The following is a 24,738-nucleotide window of genomic DNA, read 5'->3' on the forward strand; positions in this document are numbered from 1 at the left end:
TCTAAAAACAAAGCAATGAACTTTTAGCTTTTGATTGGTGAACCAATTCAGTGACCCAATCTGGAAGGTCTGCTCAAATTTCAAGTCAATCGGATGAAAATGGACGATTTTATGCAACCTTGACCTTTGACCTTTTGGTCTAAAAACAAAGCAATGAACTTTTAGCTTTTGATTGGTGAACCAATTCAGTGACCCAATCTGGAAGGTCTGCTCAAATTTCAAGTCAATCGGATGAAAATGGACGATTTTATGCAACCTTGACCTTTGACATTTTGGTCGAAAAACAACGCAAAAAAACAATCGGTTTCTAGATTTTAATTGGTGAACCAATTAATTGACCCAATTTGAAAATTATTAAAATTTCATGTGAATCGGATGAAAATTGACGATTTTATGCTGACCGTTTGACCTTTTAACAAATTTATTAATTTGTCTTCTCCACATTCTCCTAGAAACCTTTGTTGAAAATTTGATGACATAAGCTCAAATAGTAAAAAAAAAGTTACAATAGTAAAAATTGTAATAGTAAAAAATAGTAAAATAGTAAAAAATAGTAAAATAGTAAAAATAGTAAATTTTACTTTTCAATAGTAAAAAAAAGTTACAGCCTGGACAGACACACAGAAATGATTGCAAAACCCCATCTCCTGATACAGTAGGGACGGGCTAACAATAAACTGGCCTTAGGAAAACGCCAAAGTTATTTTGAAGCTGAGCATGCATTTGATATCTTATAACACAAAATGGATGTACCTGCAGTAGTAACCGATTCTTCAAAAACACCCACAGTGACACCCTGGGAACACACGCAGGGCCGTGTTAAAGCAACTTTTATAGGTCTGAGATTCAGAAATCCTCATGATTTGAAAACGACCAAGGCCACAAGGTTACTCACACTGATGAAGGGAACAAACTTTTGGCACGAGTCCATGTCGGGGCTGAGAACACAAAGGTTTGTCAGTTGGTAATCCGGAAGCCCATAACAATTAATGATAAAGGTTTATGTCTGTGACGTCATTATGTTGCATGTCCATGTGCCGGGATTACCTGCTTTCACTGCCCATGCGTCCAGAAAGAGGTCTTTGATAGTAAAGAAACAACAGCACCATCAGCATCACCAGCATCACCACCACCATCAGCATCATCAGCATCACCACCAATAAAGTAATTTTGTTTTAAACGTAAAAATAATGTATTGTAGCGGGCAGTTCCTTCAGTATGATTGATTAATTGAAGAAGAAATAATTTCTCAGTTCTGACAATATAAATTCATGATGAGTATATTCCAATTTAAAGATGACCAATCCACACAAATTAATCTATTCACCTTAACAGTTTTATGAATGAAGATTGCTGGTAGAGAAGTAAAAAATTCAGGCCTATCCACAAGCCCAATAAATATGATTCCTTTTAAATAAATGATAATTACAATGGGTCACAACATTATCTTTTAAGGCATTGCTCTATCATTTTCTTGGAAACGTGACCTTTATGTATCTGTCTTTTCCCCCTGTTCTGACACTACGAGATCCCAATCAATTTTGCTAAGTTACTGGATTATCTCTTCAAAATCTGTCTTCTTGAAGTTTAATATCTTTACATTATCAATTTTTAGAATCCACTCTCATCAGCAAAAGCCTAGGTTCGAATATTGTAAATGTGGTTCGGATCGCAAACACTAAAACGAATACTCATCTTAATATGTTCTATATAACACCAGTATAATATAACGATATTGAATTATCAACATTGAATCGATTATTTCTCCTTCAATTTTGAATTTACCCGATAATAGATTCCAAACAAGTTTATTTTAGTTCCCTCTACCTCCACCTATTAATTCCTAACAATCGATATTATTAAGCAGGAGTGTCGTCTGTCCATCCCTGAAAGACTTCCTCAATTTTGGGGCTATCCCTGCCAAACCTTCTGTGATTGAGTTTCTAACAAATATATATATATATATATATACAGTCACGTGAAAAAGTAAGTACACCCCATGTAAAGTTTTGACTTTTTCAACATATTTCAACATACAGCTATTTGATCTTCATTTCAACAATATTGATAGATAAAGGTGATATAATATAACAAATATCATGAAACATTTACATTTTGTAGTCCATTGTATAATTTAAATAAACATAAATGCAAATTTCACATGTGGAAAAAGTAAGTACACCCCCACATTTATCACTACTTGAAATACCTAAAATTAGAATCAGGTGCACCAGCTCAGGTGCAAATGATTAGAACATCGTTAGAGAGGATCTTGGAGGAACCTGTCTTATTTAAACCTCAGACATTTAGCTTGGTTTGCTCTTTGTTGTTGAAGTGTGCGGCGTCACCATGCCTAGATCAAAAGAGTTCTCCCAGGCCTTCAGAAAGAAGGTTATAGATGCCTACGAGTCTGGGAAGGGATTTAAATAGATCTCCAAACAATTTGAAATCAATCATTCGACTGTCCGGAAGATCATCTACAAGTGGAGAAGATTCCAAACAACTGCCAACTTGTTCAGGCCAGGCCGCCCCAGCAAGTTCAGCCCGAGAGCAGACCGCAAGATGCTGAAAGAAGTCTCTGAGAACCCCAGAATGTCATCACGGGACCTACAGGTAGCTCTTGCCACTGTTGATGTCAAAGTGCACGAGTCCACCATTAGAAAGAAGCTGCACAAGTTTGATCTACATGGGAGGTGTGCCAGGAGGAAACCTTTGCTGTCCAGAAAGAACATCGGGGCAAGACTAAAGTTTGCCAATGAACACCGAGGCAAAGACCAGCACTTCTGGAACAATGTGCTCTGGACAGATGAGTCAAAGGTAGAGCTATATGGCCACAGTACCAGAAGACATGTTTGGCGAAAACCAAAGACAGCATTTGACCACAAGAACCTGATACCAACTGTAAAGCATGGTGGTGAAAATATTATGGTTTGGGGCAGTTTTGCTGCATCAGGGCCTGGGCACCATCAGCTCACCATCATAGAATCCACTATGAATTCTTCATTGTACCAGAGGGTACTTGAGGATAATGTGAGGCCATCTGTCGGAGAGTTGAAGCTCAACTGAAGGTCGACCTTGCAACGTGACAATGACCCTAAACATACCAGTAAATCCACCAAGGAATGGCTGAAAAGAAAGAAATGGAGGGTTCTGGAATGGCCAAGTCAAAACCCGGATCTAAATCCCATCGAGATGTTGTGGGGGGATTTGAAACGAGCTGTGCATGCAAGAAACCCCTCAAACATCGCACAGCTGAAAGAATTCTGAATGGAGGAGTGGGCAAAACTTTCTCCCAGTCGATGTCAGAGACTGGTAGACAGTTATAAGAAACGCCTACTTGAGGTTGTTTCTGCCAAAGGGGGCAATACCACCTATTAGAGCCAAGGGTGTACTGACTATTTCCACATGCGAAATTTGCATTTATGTTTATTTAAATTATACAATGGACTACAAAATGTAATAGCCTAGTCAAAAAATCTGAAAATGTGCCTTTATAGAATGATTGAGGCATTTTTGAGTAAAAGCAAACAAACCACTTTTTCTGGGGTAGTTTTTCATGCTGAATATGAATCTGTTGTTTGCCAAGCCCAAAAATGCGTAATTAGGTCACTAATCAAGGTCAAAGGTCAATGAGTACAAAATTCAATTTTTTTGAAAAAATGCTTTATTTTACATCCCCTATCTGTACATTTCAATTATTTTACAATATTTTGTCTAGTAAGGTTGCTAAAGCTTTTCAAAATCTTATTTTTAAAGGAAAACGTGAGGACACATCTATGCTCATTTGCCTTTATCTCTGTAAGGGGCGACAATTAGTTTTTGCGTAATTTGCTTGCAGTTTAACCTCTAAATGCACAATGGGGCAGAGTTTTTATGCTCCTATTGATGGTCTAGAGATAGATTTTATAAAGACAGAATCTAAATGTCACCGGTAAACAACATAGGTCAAAGGTCAATGAGTGCGAAAGTCTTGCAATGACGTAACAGTTACTTGCACTTGAAACCATCCCTTTCACTCAACAGTGAAAGTGGCTTCATCTTTCTGACCCCAATGCATTTGCCATGTTTGTCAAATCATTTCCATTCAGACAGAGCAGGGTGTTCTTCAATAGACCCTTAATGATGAAGAATGAATCTAATAGCCTAGCATAAGCCATCTAGTTCGTACCCTAGGCATCAGGCATTAAACATTTCAGGAGTACAGGTAAGGGTCTTTTTAAGATTGTTAAAAAATGAAATATAAAATCAAATGAAAGTAAAGGAATGCATTCTTCTTTGGTGAGATACATGTACATACAAATGTGTAATGTATGCTTGACATCTCACATCATAGGCAGGCCTACATACATGTACATTTACCTAACAGTAGTAAAAAGACAGGCAGGGCATGGGCATTGACGATGAGTGCCTAATGCATCTACCACTAATGAATTAGTGATATCGGTTAGATGTTTTGTCTTGAAGAAGCTTTACTTTGTGTCTTTGAGAATAAGATTAAAACCCGGGCCAACACTGCCTGCGCTTATTCGATCATTTAAGGGCTGTTGCAGTATATCATACAACGTTGTAGTTTTCATGGTCAGAACATGCGTGCCTGGTGCTTAGTTTGGTTTCTGTTTCTCCCCTCAGGCCAACCATGGAACCTATTGCCAGCCTCAAGCGACAGCGTGAGGATGTGTCGTTTGAACTTTGTATCATTTGTCAGGGAACTAGCCAGGTCAAAGATACGATTTTCAACCAGACAAACCAGGGTATTGCTGCCATCAGAGAGGCGACCGAGCTCCGATGCAAACTTAGACACTATGAATTTCGATCAGCCGTGGACAGGCTTTCGACTCTCTTTGCAGAGCCTACAGAAAGTCTCCCCAAACTTAAATGGCATAAGCTATGTTACTCTGCATACACACACAAGGGGAAAATAAATGCTAAGCTAGCCAAGGAACAATCGAAAAACGAAAAAGATCCTGAAAGAAAGAGTGTTTCGGCTGAAGCATGTCCGTTTTTACGCAGTAGTACTACTAAGATGAACTGGACATTGTGTATGTTCTGCCAGAACTTTGACAAGAAGCAGAAGACAAGTCGTGTCACAACCTTCAAAATGAGTAATGAAATTACGGAAAAAGCTAAATTTGTACATAACATCTTAGTCCGTACTGCAAATGAGAATGATTTAATCTCAGCTGAGGCATGTTACCATGTTAACTGTCTTAGTAAATTCTTTAGGGATGTCAAAAGGGCGGAAACTGAAAGCAAATCAGCAGACATGGCGATATCATGGTTGTGTCAAGAGCTGCGTCACTCTGCTGAGAAAGGGCACGTATTTGAACTATCTGCAGTGTTCGAGAGGTACAAAGAGTTAGCCAGTGAGTGCGACGGCACAATTCCTACATCGTATCTTAGTAGACTGGGGACTTTTAAAGAAACTTTGTCGAATTGCATTGGGGACATTTATGAATTTCTTGTGCTAAGAAATTTGGCGCCTTCAGAGAAACAAACTTTGCTTCTTCCACGACATTTCAGTCACATACCTCTTTCAGAAATGGTGTGCGGTCAGAACAGTGCAGACTATATTCCCATATTTAGACAACAGGATGATCATTTTCTGTCTTTAGTGCACGTTGCTCTGCAACTCCGCAGTGATATCATGTCACATCCTGCATTCGAAGGTTGCGATGTAAGCGAAAAAGCAGAGTTGGCAAGTGTACCACCATCTGTACTCATGTTTGTGAATATCTTGCTTGGAGGCCAAAGTAGTGTCGATGCTGAGTTTGACGAAAGTGAGATGTCTGAAACTGGTTGGGTGAAGAAGACAAGGGTCCTTAGCATTGGACAAGACATGGTCTATGGTGTATGTGGAGACAAGAAGGCACCGCCTAAACACGTTGGAATGGGTATGACGCTGCACCAGTCAACTCGATCAAAGAAATTAGTTGAGCTATTCCATAATGCTGGGCACATAATCAGCTATAACCGGGTTCTTAGGTATGACACTGCCATGGCTGAAAACACTCTGAAAGCGCTTGATCAAGAAACTGGGGCAGTTGTTACCAGCAACCTGGTTTCAGGACGATTTGTGCATTTTTCTGGCGACAATATTGACATCAATGACTCTACCCTAGATGGCAAAAATACATTTCACGCTACTCAGTTAGCTGCCTGGCAGAGGGGGCCATCTGCTGAAAGCGGTCTTGGAGACATCAAACCATCCAATACGTCAACGTTGGATATACCAACAGCAGTTGAAAAGATCCAACAACAGCAGTTTCCGACACCATCAAAGAAGGTCACAGAAGATGCTGAAAAGTTCATTTGCCATATCTACAAGGAACCATCTGAGAACTGTAATCAAGCCCGCATTAAACTGTTCAACAAATGCCATGCAACGGAGACCCTACCTCCATCTAGTGATGCAGCAAAGTTCCACATAGAGCGTGCAAACTACCAAAGTTTCATTTGGAGAGAGGCCAGTAATCCAATGACAGATCTGCCACCGCCGACTGATTGTGGATGGAAACTCGTTGATGACAAGTTGTCACCGGTTCTTACAACTTTACCGTCAATTCCAAAGGGATGCCGAGAACTTACTCAGTGTGGTTGCAAGAAAGGTTGCAGTTCTGATTGTTGCTCTTGTCGGAAGTGGGGGAAACAGTTCTGCACTGAGGCCTGCAAGTGCAATGCCAGTGAAACACCATGTCGAAACAGGCCAAAGTAGGGGGGGGGGGGGGGTCAGAGCTTACACAGTTAAGCTAATTGGCATTCCCCTGGATGGCTCCTCCTTCCAGCCAATCAGTCTGACAGACTGCAATTGATTCAGGATTAATTAAGAATACATGTGATAATGATCAACTGCCTGCACTCCAAACATGTTTGCCATGAAGTGCATTTTGCGCCTTGTGCCATGTAAGTGCACTTTGCGCCTTGTGACCGTTAGCCTTAATTAAGTGGCTAATTAGTCAAATATTGACATTTAGTGTAGAAAACAATCTTGCTATTATATAGGACTCAGGTAAACCACTTCACTGATGGTATTTAAGGCAACAATTCAAGTGAATTAAAACAGTATGTCAAAAAACGAAAAGTTGCTTCATTACGGATATATTCACAAAAATCTGATTTTTTCCCTTCACAATTCCCTTTACTTTCATAATTGTGAAAAGCTGTAGTAACCTTACCAGACAAAATACTGTAAAATAATTGAAATGTACAGATAGGTGATGTAAAATAAAACATTTTTTCAAAAATTTTGAATTTTGCACTCATTGACCTTTGACCTTGATTAGTGACCTAATTACGCATTTTTGGGCTTGGCAAACAACAGATTCGTATTCAGCACGAAAAACTACCCCAGAAAAAGTGGTTTGCTTGCTTTTACTCAAAAATGCCTCATGAATTCACGTTTCCCAGAAATTTGACTAGACTATAAATGTTTCATGATATTTGTTATATACACAAAGAATTAAGTTAAGCACCCCCCCCCCCCCCCGTTTTTTTACAACCTCGCACATTACAAGTTTGTTGTCGTCAAAACAGTGTAATATACCCATGATATTGCTATATTTTCTGGAGAAGTGATATTATGGTCACATAAAAACATAACAATCATGCCGTTTTCAATATTTTATTCTGAATAATTTAAGGTGAAATATTTTGGGAATTTTAGGCATATTTTCACCTCAATTTAAGTATGGAGCTATAGGTCCATCACGGACAGTGTGGATGACGTTTATGTTTTCTAACGTACAGTCATTGTTCTGAGAAGACCTCTAGCGATCTTTGCGTCAATAACGTGTGTAGGACCCACGTGATCGGATCACTGACTCAACCAATCACTTTTTTCACTTTGATCACTCAATTTCATCAATGGATAATTGCTAATGTCATACCAATCATTATTTGATCTCACATACCTTAGAATATATGCCAATGTATACATATACACAAAGAATATATATTAGGGGGTGCTTACCTTAATTCGTTGTGTAGGGGTGCTTAACTTAATTCTTTGTGTATATTATATCACCTTTATCTATCAATATTGTTGAAATGAAGGTCAAATAGCTGTATGTTGAAAAAGTCAAAACTTTACATGGGGTGTACCTACTTTTTCACGTGACTGTATATATATATATATGTATATATATATATATATATGTATGTATATATATATATATATATATATATATATATATATATATATATATATATATATATATATATATATATATATATATATATATATATATATATATATATATATATATATATATATATATATATATATATATATATATACACACACACACACACACACGACATGACCAAAAGTATGTGGACACCCAAACATCGAACATCTTCCAAAATCATGGGCATTAATATGGAGTTGGTCCCCCCCCGCCCCCCCTTTGCTGCTATAACAGGCGCCACTCTTCTGGGAAGGCTTTCCACTAGATGTTGGAACATTACTGTGGGGATTTGCTTCCATTCAGCCGCAAGAGCATTAGTGAGGTCGGGCACTGATGTTGGGCGATTAGGCCTGGCTCGGAGTCGGCGTTCCAATTCATCCCAAAGGTGTTCAATGGGGGTGAATTCAGGGCTCTGAGCAGGCCAGTCAAGTTCTTCTCGACAAACAATTTCTGTATGGACTTCGCTTTGTGCATGGGGGCATTGTCATGTTGAAGCAGGAAAGGGCCTTCCCCAAACTGTTTCCACAAAGTTGGAAGCACACAATCGTCTAAAATGTCATTGTATGCTGTACCATTAAGATTTCCCTTCACTGGAACTAAGGGGCCAAGCCCGAACCATGAAAAACAGTCCCAGACCATTATTCCTCCTACACCAAACTTTAGAGTTGGCACTATGCATTCGGGCAGGTAGCGTTCTCCTGGCATCCGCGAAACCCAGATGAGTCCGTCGGACTGCCAGATGGTGAAGTGTGATTCATCACTCCAGAGAACGCGTTTTCACTGCTCCAGAGTCCAATGGCGGCGAGCTTTACACCACTCCAGCCGACTCTTGGCATTGCGCATGGTGATCTTAGGCTTGTATGCGGATGCTCGGCCATAGAAACCCTTTTCATGAAGCTCACGACGAATAGTTGTTGTGCTGACGTTGCTTCCAGAGGCAGTTTGGAACTCGGTAGTGAGTGTTGCAACCGAGTACAGGCTATTTTCACGCACTTCACGCTTCAGCATTCGGCAGTCCCGTTCTGTGAGCTTGTTTGGCCTACCACTTCACGGCTGAGCTCTTGTTGCTCCAAGACGTTTCCACTTCACAATAACAGCACTTACAGTCTCTAACAGCGCAGAAATTTGACGAACTGCCTTGTTGTAAAGTGGGCATCCTATGACGGTGCCACGTTGAAAGTCATTGAGCTCTTCAGTACAGCCCATTCTACTGCCAATGTTTGTCCATGTAGATTGCATTTGCATGACTATGCTTGATTATATATACCTGTAAGCAATAGGTGTGGCTGAAACAGCCAAATCCACTAATTATAAGGGGTTTCCACATACTTTGTTATGTTGTGTACAAATGGCCCATATACTGTATATTATGCTGATGCTGTCTGTCTGTCTCACCCCGAAACACACAAAAATGCTCCTCAGAGAAAAATTATGTAAAAGTTGCTTCAAATTAATCCAACCCTTTGGGGAAATCGTAATTTTTCCAATCAAACTATAAAATGAATATGGGTGGTGTAAGGGCAAAAGGATGCTGTCCTGACGGTTATGCCCAATTTTTTTTTTCTGTGCTGTTAAGAAATACACATGACCAAAAGTATGCGGACACCCCCTTCTAATTAGTGGATTATACAGTATATGAGATTGTTTTTGGATTATACAGTATATGATATATTATACAGTATATGAGGATTATACAGTATATGAGGAATGTCTGAGGTTGTTTTTCATGGTTCGGTCGAGGCCCCTAAGTTCCAGTGAAGGGAAATCTTAACGCTGCAGCATACAATGACATTCTAGACGATTGTGTGCTTCCAACTTTGTGGCCACAGTTTGGGGAAGGCCCTTTCCTGTTTCAGCATGAAAATGGCCCCATGCTCAAACCGAGGTCCATAGAGAAATGGTTTGTCGAGATCGGTGTGGAAGAACTTCACTTGCCTGCACAGAGCCCTGAACTCAACCACGTCGAACACCTTTGGGATGAATTGGAACGCCGACAGTGAGCCAGGCCTAATCGCCCAACATCAGTGCCCGACCTCACAAATGCTCTTGTGGCTGAATGGAAGCAAATCCCTACAGCAATGTTCCAACATCTAGTGGAAAGCCTTCCCAGAAGAGTGGAGGCTGTTACAACAGCAAAGGGGGGGGGGGGACCAACTCCATATTAATGCCCACGATTTTGTAGTGAGATGTGTGATGATCGGATGTCCACATACGTTTGGTCATGTAGTGTATATATAACTTCCAATTTTTGAGCTCTAACAACCAGCGCATGAATAAAAGGCTTTATTTTTATTTTTATTTTTTTAAATATCGTGGCATTATTTTTTTTACCACGGCCTTCTGCTGGAATATCATAATTTTAAATGCATATCCAAGATCAGATGTTTCATAAGGGTCTCGCTGACCATTGCCACAAGAATCTCCTTCAATACCAATATTCTCTGTTTGCCACTTTCTTACCTACTCCGTTTTGTCGAACGAGGAATCTGGTGCCTTTAGACTGCAACGAGTAAACCCAATCATACCGCATTTAACTAACTGCAGCCATATCTATCTCTTCAAGAAGCTTGTCTAGCGAACTACCAGGAAAATGTAATGTGGAAGTCTGTCAAACACAGAAAGCCTGATCATGGAACTGGCCTTCACCTCCTGGCTTTGTATGTGAGCATAGCCTCAGCAATAGGCAGCTGAACGCTGCTATCAGCTCCTTCCAGGTATGCCGTGATTCGTCCTGCCACGTCCAGCAAATCTGCACATTCTGGATAAATTCCAAACATGAGGAAAATGTATGAATGGAAGTGAATAGTGAATAGTTAGTTATAGTTATCAATGAAAAGTTTTAGTAATACAATAACAATTTTGGCATTGCTGTTCATGTATATGGCCCCCTTCATCTTATATCAGAAATATGGCCATGTCATTAACAAAGATCTATATTTTCCTTGTGAATCGAACAAAGTCTAATATTATAAAATTGCATAATCGTGTGAAAGTTGGATAACCTTGAATACCAATTAAAAATAACGAGAAAGCATCTCAAAATGCAACGGCCATCTGCATCCACTTTGTATTCAAACTAAACTTGACAAAACGACAATTATTAAATGGGCATTTTTCTGTTCTCCATATTCTCATAAAAAAGATTTGTTGAAGATTTCCTGACAAAAGGTCAATTGGTAAAAAATGTTATAACCTGGATAGACACACTGAAGCTCAATGGTAAATAAAAAAATACGGAAGAGATAAAAAACAACAACAGGGCGTCTCACTGTTGACGCACTGCGGCGGGGCCAATAAGGGATACTTATAGCTACTGTGACTTTGCCCTTTCACATTTTGACCCAATTTTTTATTATTTTCTCCATAATCTCAAAATAGAGGTTTGTTGAAAATTTGATGACAAAAGCTCAAATGGCAAACAACTATTTTTTTTTTTTCAATACATGGGCCAATGCTTGTAACAAAGCTCACACACACACACACACACACACACACACACACACACACACACACACACACACACACACACACACACACACACACACACACACACACACACACACACACACACACACACACACACACACACCTTGGGGGAAATGCCATCACTGCAATCACGATACAATGGGTACCCACAACATCATTGTTGTGATTGGTTCTACGTACTGCGTAGTGACGTGTGGGGGCGTGGCTTCCGTGGTTGCTTGCGGCTCGTCATGATGGCCGTGTGTTCTGTGAGAGCTTCGTATCGTCTAAACCACTTGGTTGAAGGAGATTGCTGAACTTACTACATGGTAGCAGCGCGGGATCGTGAACATCAACAAGCAGTTTGACTTTTGGTCTTGTTTTTCTTGGCGGGTTGTTACCACGGCGGCACGTTCCGTGTTTTTTTCAACATGTCGAAGTTCCCGACAATGGACTGGTCCAACTCGGAGCTGGCGGAGACCTTCAAGTTATTCAAGCAACGAATGAACTTGGTGCTGTCGGACGAGGGCATCGATACTGAAGGCAGACAGGCCATCAAGATTCAGATTGCTGTGGGAGACGAAGGACTGCGGCGGATCAATGCATCGACTCTGAGTGAGGATGATAAAAAGGATCCGGATAAATTATTCGAGGATCAGTTGGACATCCATGTAAACTTTCGGATTCACCGGCTGCAAATGATGAGATTCCGGCAGCAAAAAGGAGAGTCCATTGATGATTTCGTCAACCGATGCCGACGGAAGGGAAGGTTGTGCAATTTCTCAGAAGCAGAACTCTCGGAATGGATTATCGAGTTGATTGTTGCGAGCACCCCACATGATGATTTTCGAAAGCATCTGCTCGACCAGGAGGTCGGGTACGACAATACGACATGGACCTGGTTTTCAGTGATGGACACAAGTACGAAGCAATGGTAATCGGAAAGCAGGCCATCCAGAAGATGGAAGGGCCTTCAACGTCTGTGAATGCCATGACACATCGACAAAAGTGCAAAAAGTGTGGACTATCACATCCACCACGGAACTGCCCAGCATACAATGATTATTGTAAGTATTGAGGTGAACTGGGACACTGGGCCCGTTGTTGTGAAAATCCCAAACGAAGCACGAGATATGCTGATGGATACGAGTGGAGCTGCCATCCTGCAATGGGTGGAAGAGGCCGTCGCGTCAGCAGAAGCAAGTTTAGAGGTATGCTTCAGTGAAGTAACAATAATGGGACCTCGGACCCATGAATGAAGTGTTGGCCCGGTGTGTACCCCGGTTTAGAATAGGTACACCGTATCCCTGCGTGTCGTAAGAGGAGACTAAATATTCCCCTTTGCCCCTCCCTTCCAAATCTTCCCCATCACCCATCCCTTTCAAATCTTCTCCCTTGCCCCTCCCCTCCAAATCTTCCCCATCACCCCTTCCCTCCAAAACTTCCCCATCACCCCTCCCCTCTAAAACTTCCCCATCTCCCCTCCCCTCCAAATCTACACCCTTGCCCCTCCCCTCCAAATCTTCCCCATCACCCATCTTTCAATTCTTCCCCCTTGCCCCTCCCCTCCAAATCTTCCCCATCACCCATCCCTTTCAAATCTTCCCCCTTGCCCCTCCAAATCTTCCCCATCACCCCTCCCCTCCAAAACATCCCCATCACCCCTCCAAATCTACCCCCTTGCCCCTCCCCTCCAAATCTTCCCCATCACCCATCCCTTTCAAATCTCCCCCCTTGCCCCTTCCCTCCCCTCCCTCCTAAACTCCCCCCACACCTCTCCCCTCCGAGACTCTCCCTCGCTCCTCCACTCCTAGACTCCCCTCTCACCCCTCCTCCTCAAAGCGTCCTCCCTGCTTCTTCCCCCTTCCAACTTTCACCTTCATCTCCCCCAACCTTCTGCCTCGCTCTCCCCCCTCCTCAAATAACACCACTGTTCCTCACCCAATCTCCATCAAACCTTTTGTCTGCCCCATTCTTCCCTTTCTCCAAGCTATTCTGAAATCTCTGAAATCTCTGACACACCTTCAACAGCTCTCCCTACCTCTTCCTCCTCTTCCACATCTTACCCTACCCCTCCTCCCCCCTGTTCTGTATCCGATGCTCCCCATTCCTCTTCTTTAACGGTACGGACCTCAAACATCCGGGGCCTTCGCTCAAACTTGACCGATCTCTCCATACAGGTTGCTTCTGTCAAACCATACATGATCTGCTTAACAGAAACTTTCCTCCTTCATGATGTCTCTGATTCCTTGGTATCTCTCCCGGGTTACTCCCTCCTCCGGTATGATAGACCTGAGCCTCGTCCTGGAGGGGGGGTTGCTATCTTTATAAAAAACTCTTCCTCACTCGCCCTGCACTGCCCTCTCTCCACCTCACCCCCAGGAATACCTTTGGCTACGGCTTCCCCTTCGCTCCCACCTTTTGTTCATATGCGTGTTGTACCGTCCACCAAACAGTGATGACTCCATCTACATCTCGCTGTCTGATATGGACCAACTTCTATCTACACTTCGGGCTGTACCCTGCCCATATGTAGTTGTAATTGTCATGGTTCTCTTTTTGAGGCAGTTTTTATTTATTTATTTATTTAAATCATACTGAGCAGTAATTACATTTTGGTTAAGAGTTATAACAGTAACCCCAGGTCCCATCTATGTGTGGTTCAATTTGTGTCTGATTGTGTTTATTATTTTGATTTTGTTTAGTAGTGTTTTGTTGCATACAAACATAATAATTTCAATGAAAGGGAGATGTTGTGATTGGTACTACATAGTGTAGTGACGTCTGGGGGCGTGGCTTCGGTGGTTGCTTGCGGCTCGTCATGATGGCCGTGTGTTCTGTGAGAGCTTCGTATCGTCTTTAATAAACCACTTGGTTGAAGGAGCGTCCTGAACTTACTCCAATCATAACAATGGCGCCGCTTTTCTCACCGTACTCAGTGCGTAATTTCCTCCTCCCAATGGATGCACACGGATGGGGATTGTCCGTGCTCCATCCTTTTCAAGCAAGGAATTTCAAGCAGGGAAGCAGCACGTACCATTGTTAAAGTCTTTGGTATGACTCAAACTGATCCAATCCGGATGGATATTTTTTAGGAGACACCATCTCCTTACTTGATGGCCATTGGCTCCCAATGGGAGCTCATCCGTCCTTTGCCAGGTGTTGTTTTTGGTCCTGGCATGGTGTCACAGTCACCCTTCCCACGAGCAAAGCCAGTGAGGGATGGCGGTTTAGTCGCAGACAACTCAACCATGTGGCAGGAAGCACTGGGTTACATGTTACCAGTGGCAGCCAAGAGACCGACCTGACGAAACATGGCCTGGACAGACAGACAAACACAAACACGATTGCCCAACCGCGTCTCCCACTGCACAAGGTGACGAGCTCATAAAAAGTGACTTCTGATTTACATCTGATGTATTTTACATCTGATGACGAGTTGTAAACAATCTAAAATGGTCCGTTTAAATACCGTACAGCTTTGTTGCAAAAGTGGAAAGCAGCCTGAGAGCACCTGGTTTGTGATGAAGCCCAATACCATAAAAAATGGAAGTGAACAATTTCAGGAAGTAAAGGGGGGTACGAGTTTTTATGGTTACTTTTCCTTACTTTTTATGGTTACTTACTTAGTCTACCTAGTCATGGAATCAATCTAGTATCCCTATCATGCTGTACCCTCTTTATAGCAGCCATATGTCCTTTCTCAATGTGGTGACTAAAACCTAATGCAATATTCTAGATGACGATGTTATTCCAATGATCTCACGAGTACAAATGTGTTTCAAAAGGACACTGTTCAGAAGGGCAGTTACCAGGGTGTGGAGGCTCAAGACGGCCGAAAACCTCCTGCCACATTGGATCCAGGAATGTGGACCCGTAGCGTGGGTCAACAGCAGCCAGGTGTCGTGACACAGCGTGGCTGCCTGATAAAGTATTGCAATAAAAGCACAAAGACAAGGTTACAATGCCTCCGATTCATGAAAAAGATGTTATATTTGTGTCAGACTTTACATCAGCTGTTTATTGATTTTAATAGCAGATAATTGCTAATGTGACTTTATAAAACAACATTGGCCAAGTAGTAAAGCAGAAAACAAGTAGGGTTTATGAAAAACAGAAAGGCGAGCATAAATAAAGGTGAATAATAAAATGTACATGCGTGAAGCGACCACATGTCCCACTAAGACTCTGCCATGTCCCATCCAATTGACAATCTATCAATGGAATCGTTAACATCGATAAGCAAAATACAAATTGCTCAGCTGGATATATATCCACATCCGAAGGACAGCACGCTTCAGGTTACAGCAACCCCTGCCAGTAACCTTAGTTCAATTAGACTCGATAGGAGCAAATTCATGAACACACAATTTAGAGATGCACATGCTAAAAACTGAGCTATCTTGCAGCCATTACTCATCCGAAAACACCCAGCTTTCCATGAAGGCCCCCATCCAAATCCCAATGAGGCTCCACTAAGCTTGGCTTTAGAGATACAATCGTGGCCAAAAAATATTGGCACCCTTGCACGTTTTTCAAATAACGCCCCATTTCTTCCCGAAAATTGTTGAAATTAAAATTTGTTGGTATCCACAAATGTATTTATTTGGTTTGCAGTGGAACAAAACAAAAAAAAACCTGAAAAATTACTAAATCTTAGCTTATTCCACACAAAATTCCTAAAATGGCCCGGACAATATTATTGCCACCTTTTAGAAGTTGTTAGAAATAATTAGATTTAAAGCAGGTGATTCTCCTTTACTTTGGAATTGAACTCACCTGTAGTGAGTTGCAGGTGCCTGCAATGTAAAAATTACTCATTCAACCAGTTTGAATGGAGAAAGGAGTCATTCTGCTGTTTTGTGTCACTGTGTGTACCGCAATGAGCATGGAGAAAAGAAAGAAAACGAGAGAAATGTCTGAGGAGGTCAGACACAAGATTGTAGCCATGCATGGACAATCTCAAAGCTACAAGTCCATCTCCAGAGACCTTCATTTTCCTGTGTCTACCGTACGCAATGTTATCAGGAAGTTTAAGGCCCATGGCACTGTAGCCAACCTCCCTAGACGTGACTGCAAGAGAAAACTTGAGTGGAGATTGCAGCGAAGGATTGTTCGAATGGTGGAGATAGCACCTCCATCAACTGCCAAGCATATTCAAGCTGACCTTCAGACACAAGGTACGACAGTTTCAACTTGCACCATCTGTCACCACCTCAATGAAAGGGGGTTCAATGGTAGGAGACCTAGAAGGACCCCACTGCTAAGAGAGAGACCAAAACACACCTGAACAAGCCAAATCCTTCTGGGAGAATGTCCTGTGGACAGATGAGACCACATTAGAGCTTTTTGGGGAAGCACATTATCTCTATGTTCACCGAAAACAAAATGAAGCCTTCAAAGAAAAGAACACGTTCCCTGCAGTCAAAAATGGAGGAGGTTCAGTGATGGTTCGAGGTTGCTGTGCTGCCTCTGGCACTGGGTACCTTCAATGTGTGCACGGCATCATGAAATCAGGAGATTACCAAGGCATTTTCTAGCGCAATGTTCAACCTAGTGTCAGAAAGCTGGGTCTCCGTCAAAGGTCATGGGTCTTGCATCAGGACAATGACCCCAAACACACTTCAAAAAGCACCCAGGAATGGTTCAAGACAAAACGCTGGACTGTTCTGAAGTGGCCAGCAATGTGTCCAAATCTAAATCCCATTGAACACCTGTGGAGAGATCAGACAGCAGCAGTTGGGAGAAGGCACCTTTCAAATCTGGGAGAACTGGAGCAGTTTTCACAAGAAGAGTCGGCCAATCTGCCAGTAGAGAGGTGTAAGAAGCTCATTCATGGCTATAAGAAGCGCTCGTCTGCAGTTATTTTGTCCAGAGGCCGTGCGTGCTATCAAATATTAAGTCTAGGGTGTCAGTAATTTTGTCAGTCATTTTTTTTTTTTCCTGATTTAAAAGGATATATTAAGTTCTGAATCAAAAACAAAGGTTCTGTAATATTAACAGTGAAATAAAGAATTGTGGAGACCAAATGCTTTTGTCAATTTCAACTTATTTTAGAGAAAATTGTGAGTTATTTGAAAAAAGGGCAAGGGTGCCAATATTTTTGGCCACGACTGTATGATAGGAATATGAACATTCAAGCTGAAGCTTTTTACCTGAAAATGAATAAAAATGGCTAAATATTTTAGAGTTAAAAAAAATGGTTGTGCACTGCATGCAAGGTGTGGAAACAAAACATACAGCTAAAATACCAAATGGGATAATGAAGAAGTGAAGAAGAGTGATCCATTCAGCAGGCCTTGGGGCCATTTGCTGCACATAGCAGGACAGAATGGTATGTATGTAGGGAAGGTCCCCAAGCAGGGTGACACGCATGGCTCCTGGAGGTTGCGGGTTACACTTGCAACTGGGGAAAGATGGATAATAGGGAACAAAGCTTCAGATGGAGAATCACTTCCCCCAAAGCTCTATGACCAGGTTAGTGTTATGCGGTTGGACTTGACTCGACTCTCCGTTCTCGAGTCAAGTCTGGTGTTGTCTCATATATTTGTCCACACGTGTGTGCATGATTCATGATGCAGCTCCTCCATGAGTCTTAGATCCTGTTAAAATAAATAAGTAAATACATTCTGCCTATGGAGCTTATGTACTAGCATTCTAACCCAAGCAATTGAGCACAACGCACATTGAATAAGTTGAAACACTCACAAAAACAGCAATGTCCAAAAAACAAACCCTGAATGAGTCGTTCAGTGGGGAACAAAGAGGATGATTCGAGCTGTAGTAGTGGAAGCCCATGTAAAAAATACCACGATAGAGAAAAAGAGGAAGCCTTTTATTCTTGTGCTGGTTGAAAGAGCTCAAAAATGGGAAGTTATGTAAGGAATTGCTTCTCTGACATCCCCCCCCCCCCCCCCCCCCAAGCACCGCAGCGCATCTGTCTCAGAGACTTGCTTTATACATATTGTTAAAAGTAAATAACAGATCATTTTATTCACAATGCTGTGAAATTCCCAGAATTACTCGGACAAAGGCCTTTATAATGACATAGGTTTTCTGACGAGGTCCCTGGATGAGTTTTTCATGAGAAAATAGTCAGAAACAGGCGGCTGCCTCGATCATTCCCAAAAATAAAATATAACCCACTTTTGATCGAAGCAAAAACATGTTCACTGTCTACATGCATATAAAATACATCATGGTTACATACAGTCGCGTGAAAAAGTAAGTACACCCCATGTAAAGTTTTGACTTTTTCAACATATTTCAACATACAGCTATTTAATCTTCATTTCAACAATATTGACAGATAAAGGTGATATAATATAACAAATATCATGAAACATTTACATTTTGTCGTCCATTGTATAATTTAAACTAGAATCCGGGCACTCGGTAGAGCGCATACCTTCGCCGCAGCTACTGTTCTGTACTTGGCATGGGAGTGTATGCGATGTGAAACTTTATGTGAAATGCGATCGATTTTTAAAAATCAGAATTTGAGCAAATCTGTTTCATTCGTCTGTTAATATGCCTCCCCGATTGACAAATCTGCAATTTGAATTTCATTTGAGGTTGAAATGATTGCGGGAGATCGCGTTATAGTGATGACGTCTTGGATGGACATCCTCTTCTTCAGTCGCTCATAACTTTGAGTGAAATACGATCGAGTTAAAAATAGTCAGAATTTGAGCAAATCTGTTTCATTCGTTTGTTAATATGCCTCATCTCTTGACAAATCTGCAATTATAATTTTTTTTGAGGTTGAAATGATCGCGGGAGATTGCGTTATAGTGATGACGTCCTGGATGGACATCTTCTTCTTCAGTCGCGCATAACTTTGAGTGAAATACGATCGAGTTAAAAATAGTCAGAATTTGAGCAAATCTGTTTCATTCGTTTGTTAATATGCCTCATCTATTGTCAAATCTGCAATTATAATTTTTTTTGAGGTTGAAATGATCGCGGGAGATCGCGTTATAGTGATGACGTCCTGGATGGACATCTTCTTCTTCAGTCGCTCATAACTTTGAGTGAAATACGATCGAGTTAAAAATAGTCAGAATTTAAGCAAATCTGTTTCCCAAAATCTAATCAAATGTGTCCCGTATAATAACCAATCATCCCACCAAATTTCATGCAATTCGGTTGAATACTTTTTGAGTTATGCGATTAACATACACACACACAGACATACAAATAAATACACAGCGATCAAAACATAACCTTCCGCTTTTGCGAAGGTAATAAATACACAGCGATCAAAACATAACCTTCCGCTTTTGCGAAGGTAATAAATACACAGCGATCAAAACATAACCTTCCGCTTTTGCGAAGGTAATTAACCTGAAATTGCAGACAGAATTATTTATTTTATCTGAGAAGCTAAACGAATCTTCTTCTTCTTTAGTACCTCAAACTTTATGTGAAATGCGATCGATTTTTAAAAATCAGAATTTGAGCAAATCTGTTTCATTCGTCTGTTAATATGCCTCCCCGATTGACAAATCTGCAATTTGAATTTCATTTGAGGTTGAAATGATTGCGGGAGATCGCGTTATAGTGATGACGTCTTGGATGGACATCCTCTTCTTCAGTCGCTCATAACTTTGAGTGAAATACGATCGAGTTAAAAATAGTCAGAATTTGAGCAAATCTGTTTCATTCGTTTGTTAATATGCCTCATCTCTTGACAAATCTGCAATTATAATTTTTTTTGAGGTTGAAATGATCGCGGGAGATTGCGTTATAGTGATGACGTCCTGGATGGACATCTTCTTCTTCAGTCGCGCATAACTTTGAGTGAAATACGATCGAGTTAAAAATAGTCAGAATTTGAGCAAATCTGTTTCATTCGTTTGTTAATATGCCTCATCTATTGTCAAATCTGCAATTATAATTTTTTTTGAGGTTGAAATGATCGCGGGAGATCGCGTTATAGTGATGACGTCCTGGATGGACATCTTCTTCTTCAGTCGCTCATAACTTTGAGTGAAATACGATCGAGTTAAAAATAGTCAGAATTTGAGCAAATCTGTTTCCCAAAATCTAATCAAATGTGTCCCGTATAATAACCAATCATCCCACCAAATTTCATGCAATTCGGTTGAATACTTTTTGAGTTATGCGATTAACATACACACACACAGACATACAAATAAATACACAGCGATCAAAACATAACCTTCCGCTTTTGCGAAGGTAACAAATAAATACACAGCGATCAAAACATAACCTTCCGCTTTTGCGAAGGTAATAAACATAAATGCAAATTTCGCATGTGGAAAAAGTAAGTACACCCTTGGCTCTAATAGATGGTATTGCCCCCTTTGGCAGAAACAACCTCAAGTCGGCATTTCTTATAACTGTCTACCAGTCTCTGACATCGACTGGGAGAAATTTTTGCCCACTCCTCCATGCAGAATTCTTTCAGCTTTGTGATGTTTGAGGGGTTTCTTGCATGCACAGCTCGTTTCAAATCCCCCCACAACATCTCGAGGGGATTTAGATCCAGGCTTTGACTTGGCCATTCCAGAACCCTCCATTTCTTTCTTTTCAGCCATTCCTTGGTGGATTTACTGGTATGTTTAGGGTCATTGTCATGTTGCAAGGTCCACCTTCGGTTGAGCTTCAAGTTTCCGACAGATGGCCTCACATTATCTTCAAGCACCCTCTGGTACAATGAAGAATTCATAGTGGATTCTATGATGGTGAGCTGCCCAGGCCCTGATGCAGCAAAGCTGCCCCAAACCATAATATTTCCACCACCATGCTTTTCAGTTGGTATCAGGTTCTTTTGGTCAAATGCTATCTTTGGTTTTCACCAAACGTGTCTTTTGGTACTGTGGCCAAATAGCTCTACCTTTGACTCATCTGTCCAGAGCACATTGTTCCAGAAGTGCTGGTCTTTGCCTAGGTGTTCATTGGCAAACTTTATTCTTGCCCTGATGTTCTTTCTGGACAGCCAAGGTTTCCTCCTGGCACACCTCCCATGTAGATCAAATTTGTGCAGCCTCTTTCTAATGGTAGACTCGTGCACTTTGACATCAACAGTGGCAAGAGCTACATGTAGGTCCCCTGACATTCTGGGGTTCTCAGAGAGTTCTTTCAGCATATTGCGGTCTGCTCTCGGGCTGAACTTGCTGGGGCGGCCTGGCCTGAACAAGTTGGCAGTTGTTTAAAATCTTCTCCACTTGTAGATGATCTTCCGGACAGTCGAATGATTGATTTCAAATTGTTTGGAGATCTTTTTAAATCCCTTCCCAGACTCGTCGGCATCTATAACCTTCTTTCTGAAGGCCTCAGAGAGCTCTGTTGATCCAGGCATGGTGACACCACACACTTCAACAACAAAGAGCAAACCAAACTAAATGTCTGAGGTTTTAATAAGACAGGTTCCTCCAAGATCCTCTCTAACGATGTTCTAATCATTTGCACCTGAGCTGGTGCACCTGATTCTAATTTTAGGTATTTGAAGTAGTGATAAATGTAGGGGTGTACTTACTTTTTCCAAATGCAAAATTTGCATTTATGTTTATTTAAATTATACAATGGACTACAAAATGTAAATACAACAACAACAACATGCATTTTAAAGGCCATTTTCCCTGCTAGAGCGGGGGTTAGCCTTGCGGTCCCCATGACAATCTTCTCCATTTTGCCCTATTTTCTGCATCTCTCCTTGTTAACCCCCTTGCCCGCATTTCTTCTTCCACCATCTTTAGCCAAGTCTTTCTCGGTCTTCCCCGTCTTCTACTTCCTTCTACATTCATTTCCATCACTCTTCTCAACCAGTCACTTTCATCCTTCCTCAACACATGACCAAACCATCTCAACTTGTTCCTCTTCACAGCATCAATCACAGGCTCCATTCCCATCATCTTTCGCAATTCATCATTTGTCTTCCTCTCTCTCAACGATACTCCGCACACCCGTCGAACCATTCGCATTTCCACCCTTTCCAACCTTCGTTGCTGCTCTACGTTCATTACCCATGTCTCGCTCCCATAAATCATAACACTTCTCACACATGCAGCATACACCTTTCCCTTCAGCTTCAACGACACTCCCCTCATCATCAGCACGCCACTCAATTCCCGAAACTTCTTCCATGCACATCTCACTCGAGCAACCGTTGCCGAGTCTGATCCACCTTCTCCATTCAGCATGTCTCCGAGGTAGCAAAATGTTTTCACACCTTCCAGCTTCACACCGTCTCCAAGATCCAACTCAACATTTCCTCCATCTGCAGCTCCCTCTGTGCACACCTTACATTTGAATGTCGCTGCCACACTGGTTAATGACCCTCTCAGACCACTACATTTTTGATGAACCCACTCAGCGCACATTGTACACTGAATGGAGTTCACTCCGACACCCTTCCTACACACAGCACAGGGCCACTTCCCAGTTCTTTCCACCTCACCACATGCTTTACCACTTGCCATCACCTTCGTCTTTCCGATATTCACCTTCAGACCTTTTGTCTCCATACATTCCTTCCACGTGTTCATCTTTTCCTTCAGTCCATCCATACTTTCCGCAATCAACACCAGATCATCTGCATACAACAACTCCCACGGTAAACCCTCCTTTACGTTCTGAGCCAGCACCTCCATCACAGCTACAAATAGTAGTGGACTTAGTACCGACCCCTGATGCACTCCCACCTTCACTTCAAACTCACCACTGTTCCCGTCCTTCGTCCTTACAGCTGTGCGCGCTCTTTTGTACATTGCCATCACTACTCTGATCAACCATTCCTCCACTCCTAACTTCCTCAATGCCCATGTCAATACTTTGCGTGGAACCCGATCGAATGCTTTCTCCAGATCAACAAACCCAAGAAACAACTTCTTCCTCTTCTCCATGTACTTCTCCTGCAACTGCCTCACAATGAAAAGCGCGTCTGTCGTTCCTCTTCCTGGCATAAATCCAAACTGCATTTCGTCGATCTTCACTTTCTTCCTTATCCTCCTCTCCAACACCCTTTCCAATACCTTCATTCCATGCTCCAATAACTTTATCGCTCGGTACGAGCCACACTCCAGAGGGTCACCTTTCCCCTTGTATAGAGGGACGAGGGTACTCAGTTCCCAATCCACTGGAATGCGGCCTTCTTTCACCACCAGATTACAGATCTCTGTCATTCTCTTCACACCCCAACTTCCTGCTGCCTTCAACATATCTCCCACAACTCCCGTCGGCCCTCCCGCTTTTCTACCCTTCATTGCTTTTATCGCTTCCTCAACTTCCTTCTCAGTTATCTTCTCTGCCGGTCCTAAAACTGGGTTACTCTCTATGTTGCCATCCCATTCATTCTCTGTATTCAACAGCATTTCCATATATCTTTTCCATCTTCCTTTAATCCATCTGGGTCGACAACGATTTGTCCCACTTCATCCTTCAAGCAGCTCACCCCCATCACATCACACCTCTCTTTCGCTATCTGCTTTGCAATCCTGAATACCGCTCTCTGACCCTCTTCCGAATCCAAGCGTTCTCCGAACATTTTCCTACATGCCTCCTGCGCCTTTGCTACCTCTTTCTTTGCAGCCTTCCTGGCTGCCTTATAACTTTCATGCTCTGCTGTTTCTGCTCCCGTACCCTTCGCCTTCTGCCACTCCTTGAACTTCTTCCTCTTCTCGTCAATCCTCTTTCCAACTTCATCATCCCACCACCATGTTTCCGAGTGCCTCGGTGGTCCTTTTGTCCATCCACATACCTCACCAACGGCTCCCAACAGACTAGCTTTCATTGACATCCAACCACTTTCAAGCTCAACCACATCATCCTCGACCCTACTCAGCCTCTCTTTTAATGCCTCCCTTACTGTCACCTCTTTCAACCTCCACACCTTCATTCTCCGTTGGTACTTCACCCGCCGAGCTCTCCTCGCACCTTTCACCCTTACGTCGCAGACAACCAAGTGGTGCTGTGAAACAGCCTCCTCCCCCGGGATTACCTTTGTGTCTCGGAGGTGCTCCCTATCTCGCCTACGCACCATCAGGTAGTCAACGGTTGTCGTCGACCCACCTGACGTGTATGTAACAAGCTTATTATCCTCTTTCTGGAACTGAGTATTACAAAT

General features: G+C 42.0%; 1 protein-coding gene across 12 annotated transcripts in view; it reads right to left on the reverse strand.

Annotated features, from left to right (window-relative positions):
* LOC137416859 (phosphofurin acidic cluster sorting protein 2) overlaps positions 1–24,738 on the reverse strand; it is a 984,123-nt gene that overhangs the window by 6,484 nt on the left and 952,901 nt on the right. For 10 of the 12 annotated variants that reach the window (XM_078778889.1, XM_068102518.2, XM_078778887.1 and 7 more), the window contains 6 exons: positions 17,900–18,054; positions 15,461–15,571; positions 10,830–10,941; positions 1,048–1,080; positions 896–938; positions 754–796 (listed from right to left, as the gene is read on the reverse strand). In XM_078778889.1, the coding sequence (XP_078635015.1) occupies positions 754–796; positions 896–938; positions 1,048–1,080; positions 10,830–10,941; positions 15,461–15,571; positions 17,900–18,054 (497 nt within the window). The remainder of the gene's footprint in view (positions 1–753; positions 797–895; positions 939–1,047; positions 1,081–10,829; positions 10,942–15,460; positions 15,572–17,899; positions 18,055–24,738) is intronic. The other 2 variants (XM_078778888.1, XM_068102519.2) reach the window with 1 other exon arrangement.

The sequence above is a fragment of the Myxine glutinosa genome, chromosome 5, assembly GCF_964187855.1.
Source record: "Myxine glutinosa chromosome 5, kmMyxGlut1.1, whole genome shotgun sequence".
Lineage (NCBI taxonomy): Eukaryota > Metazoa > Chordata > Myxini > Myxiniformes > Myxinidae > Myxine > Myxine glutinosa.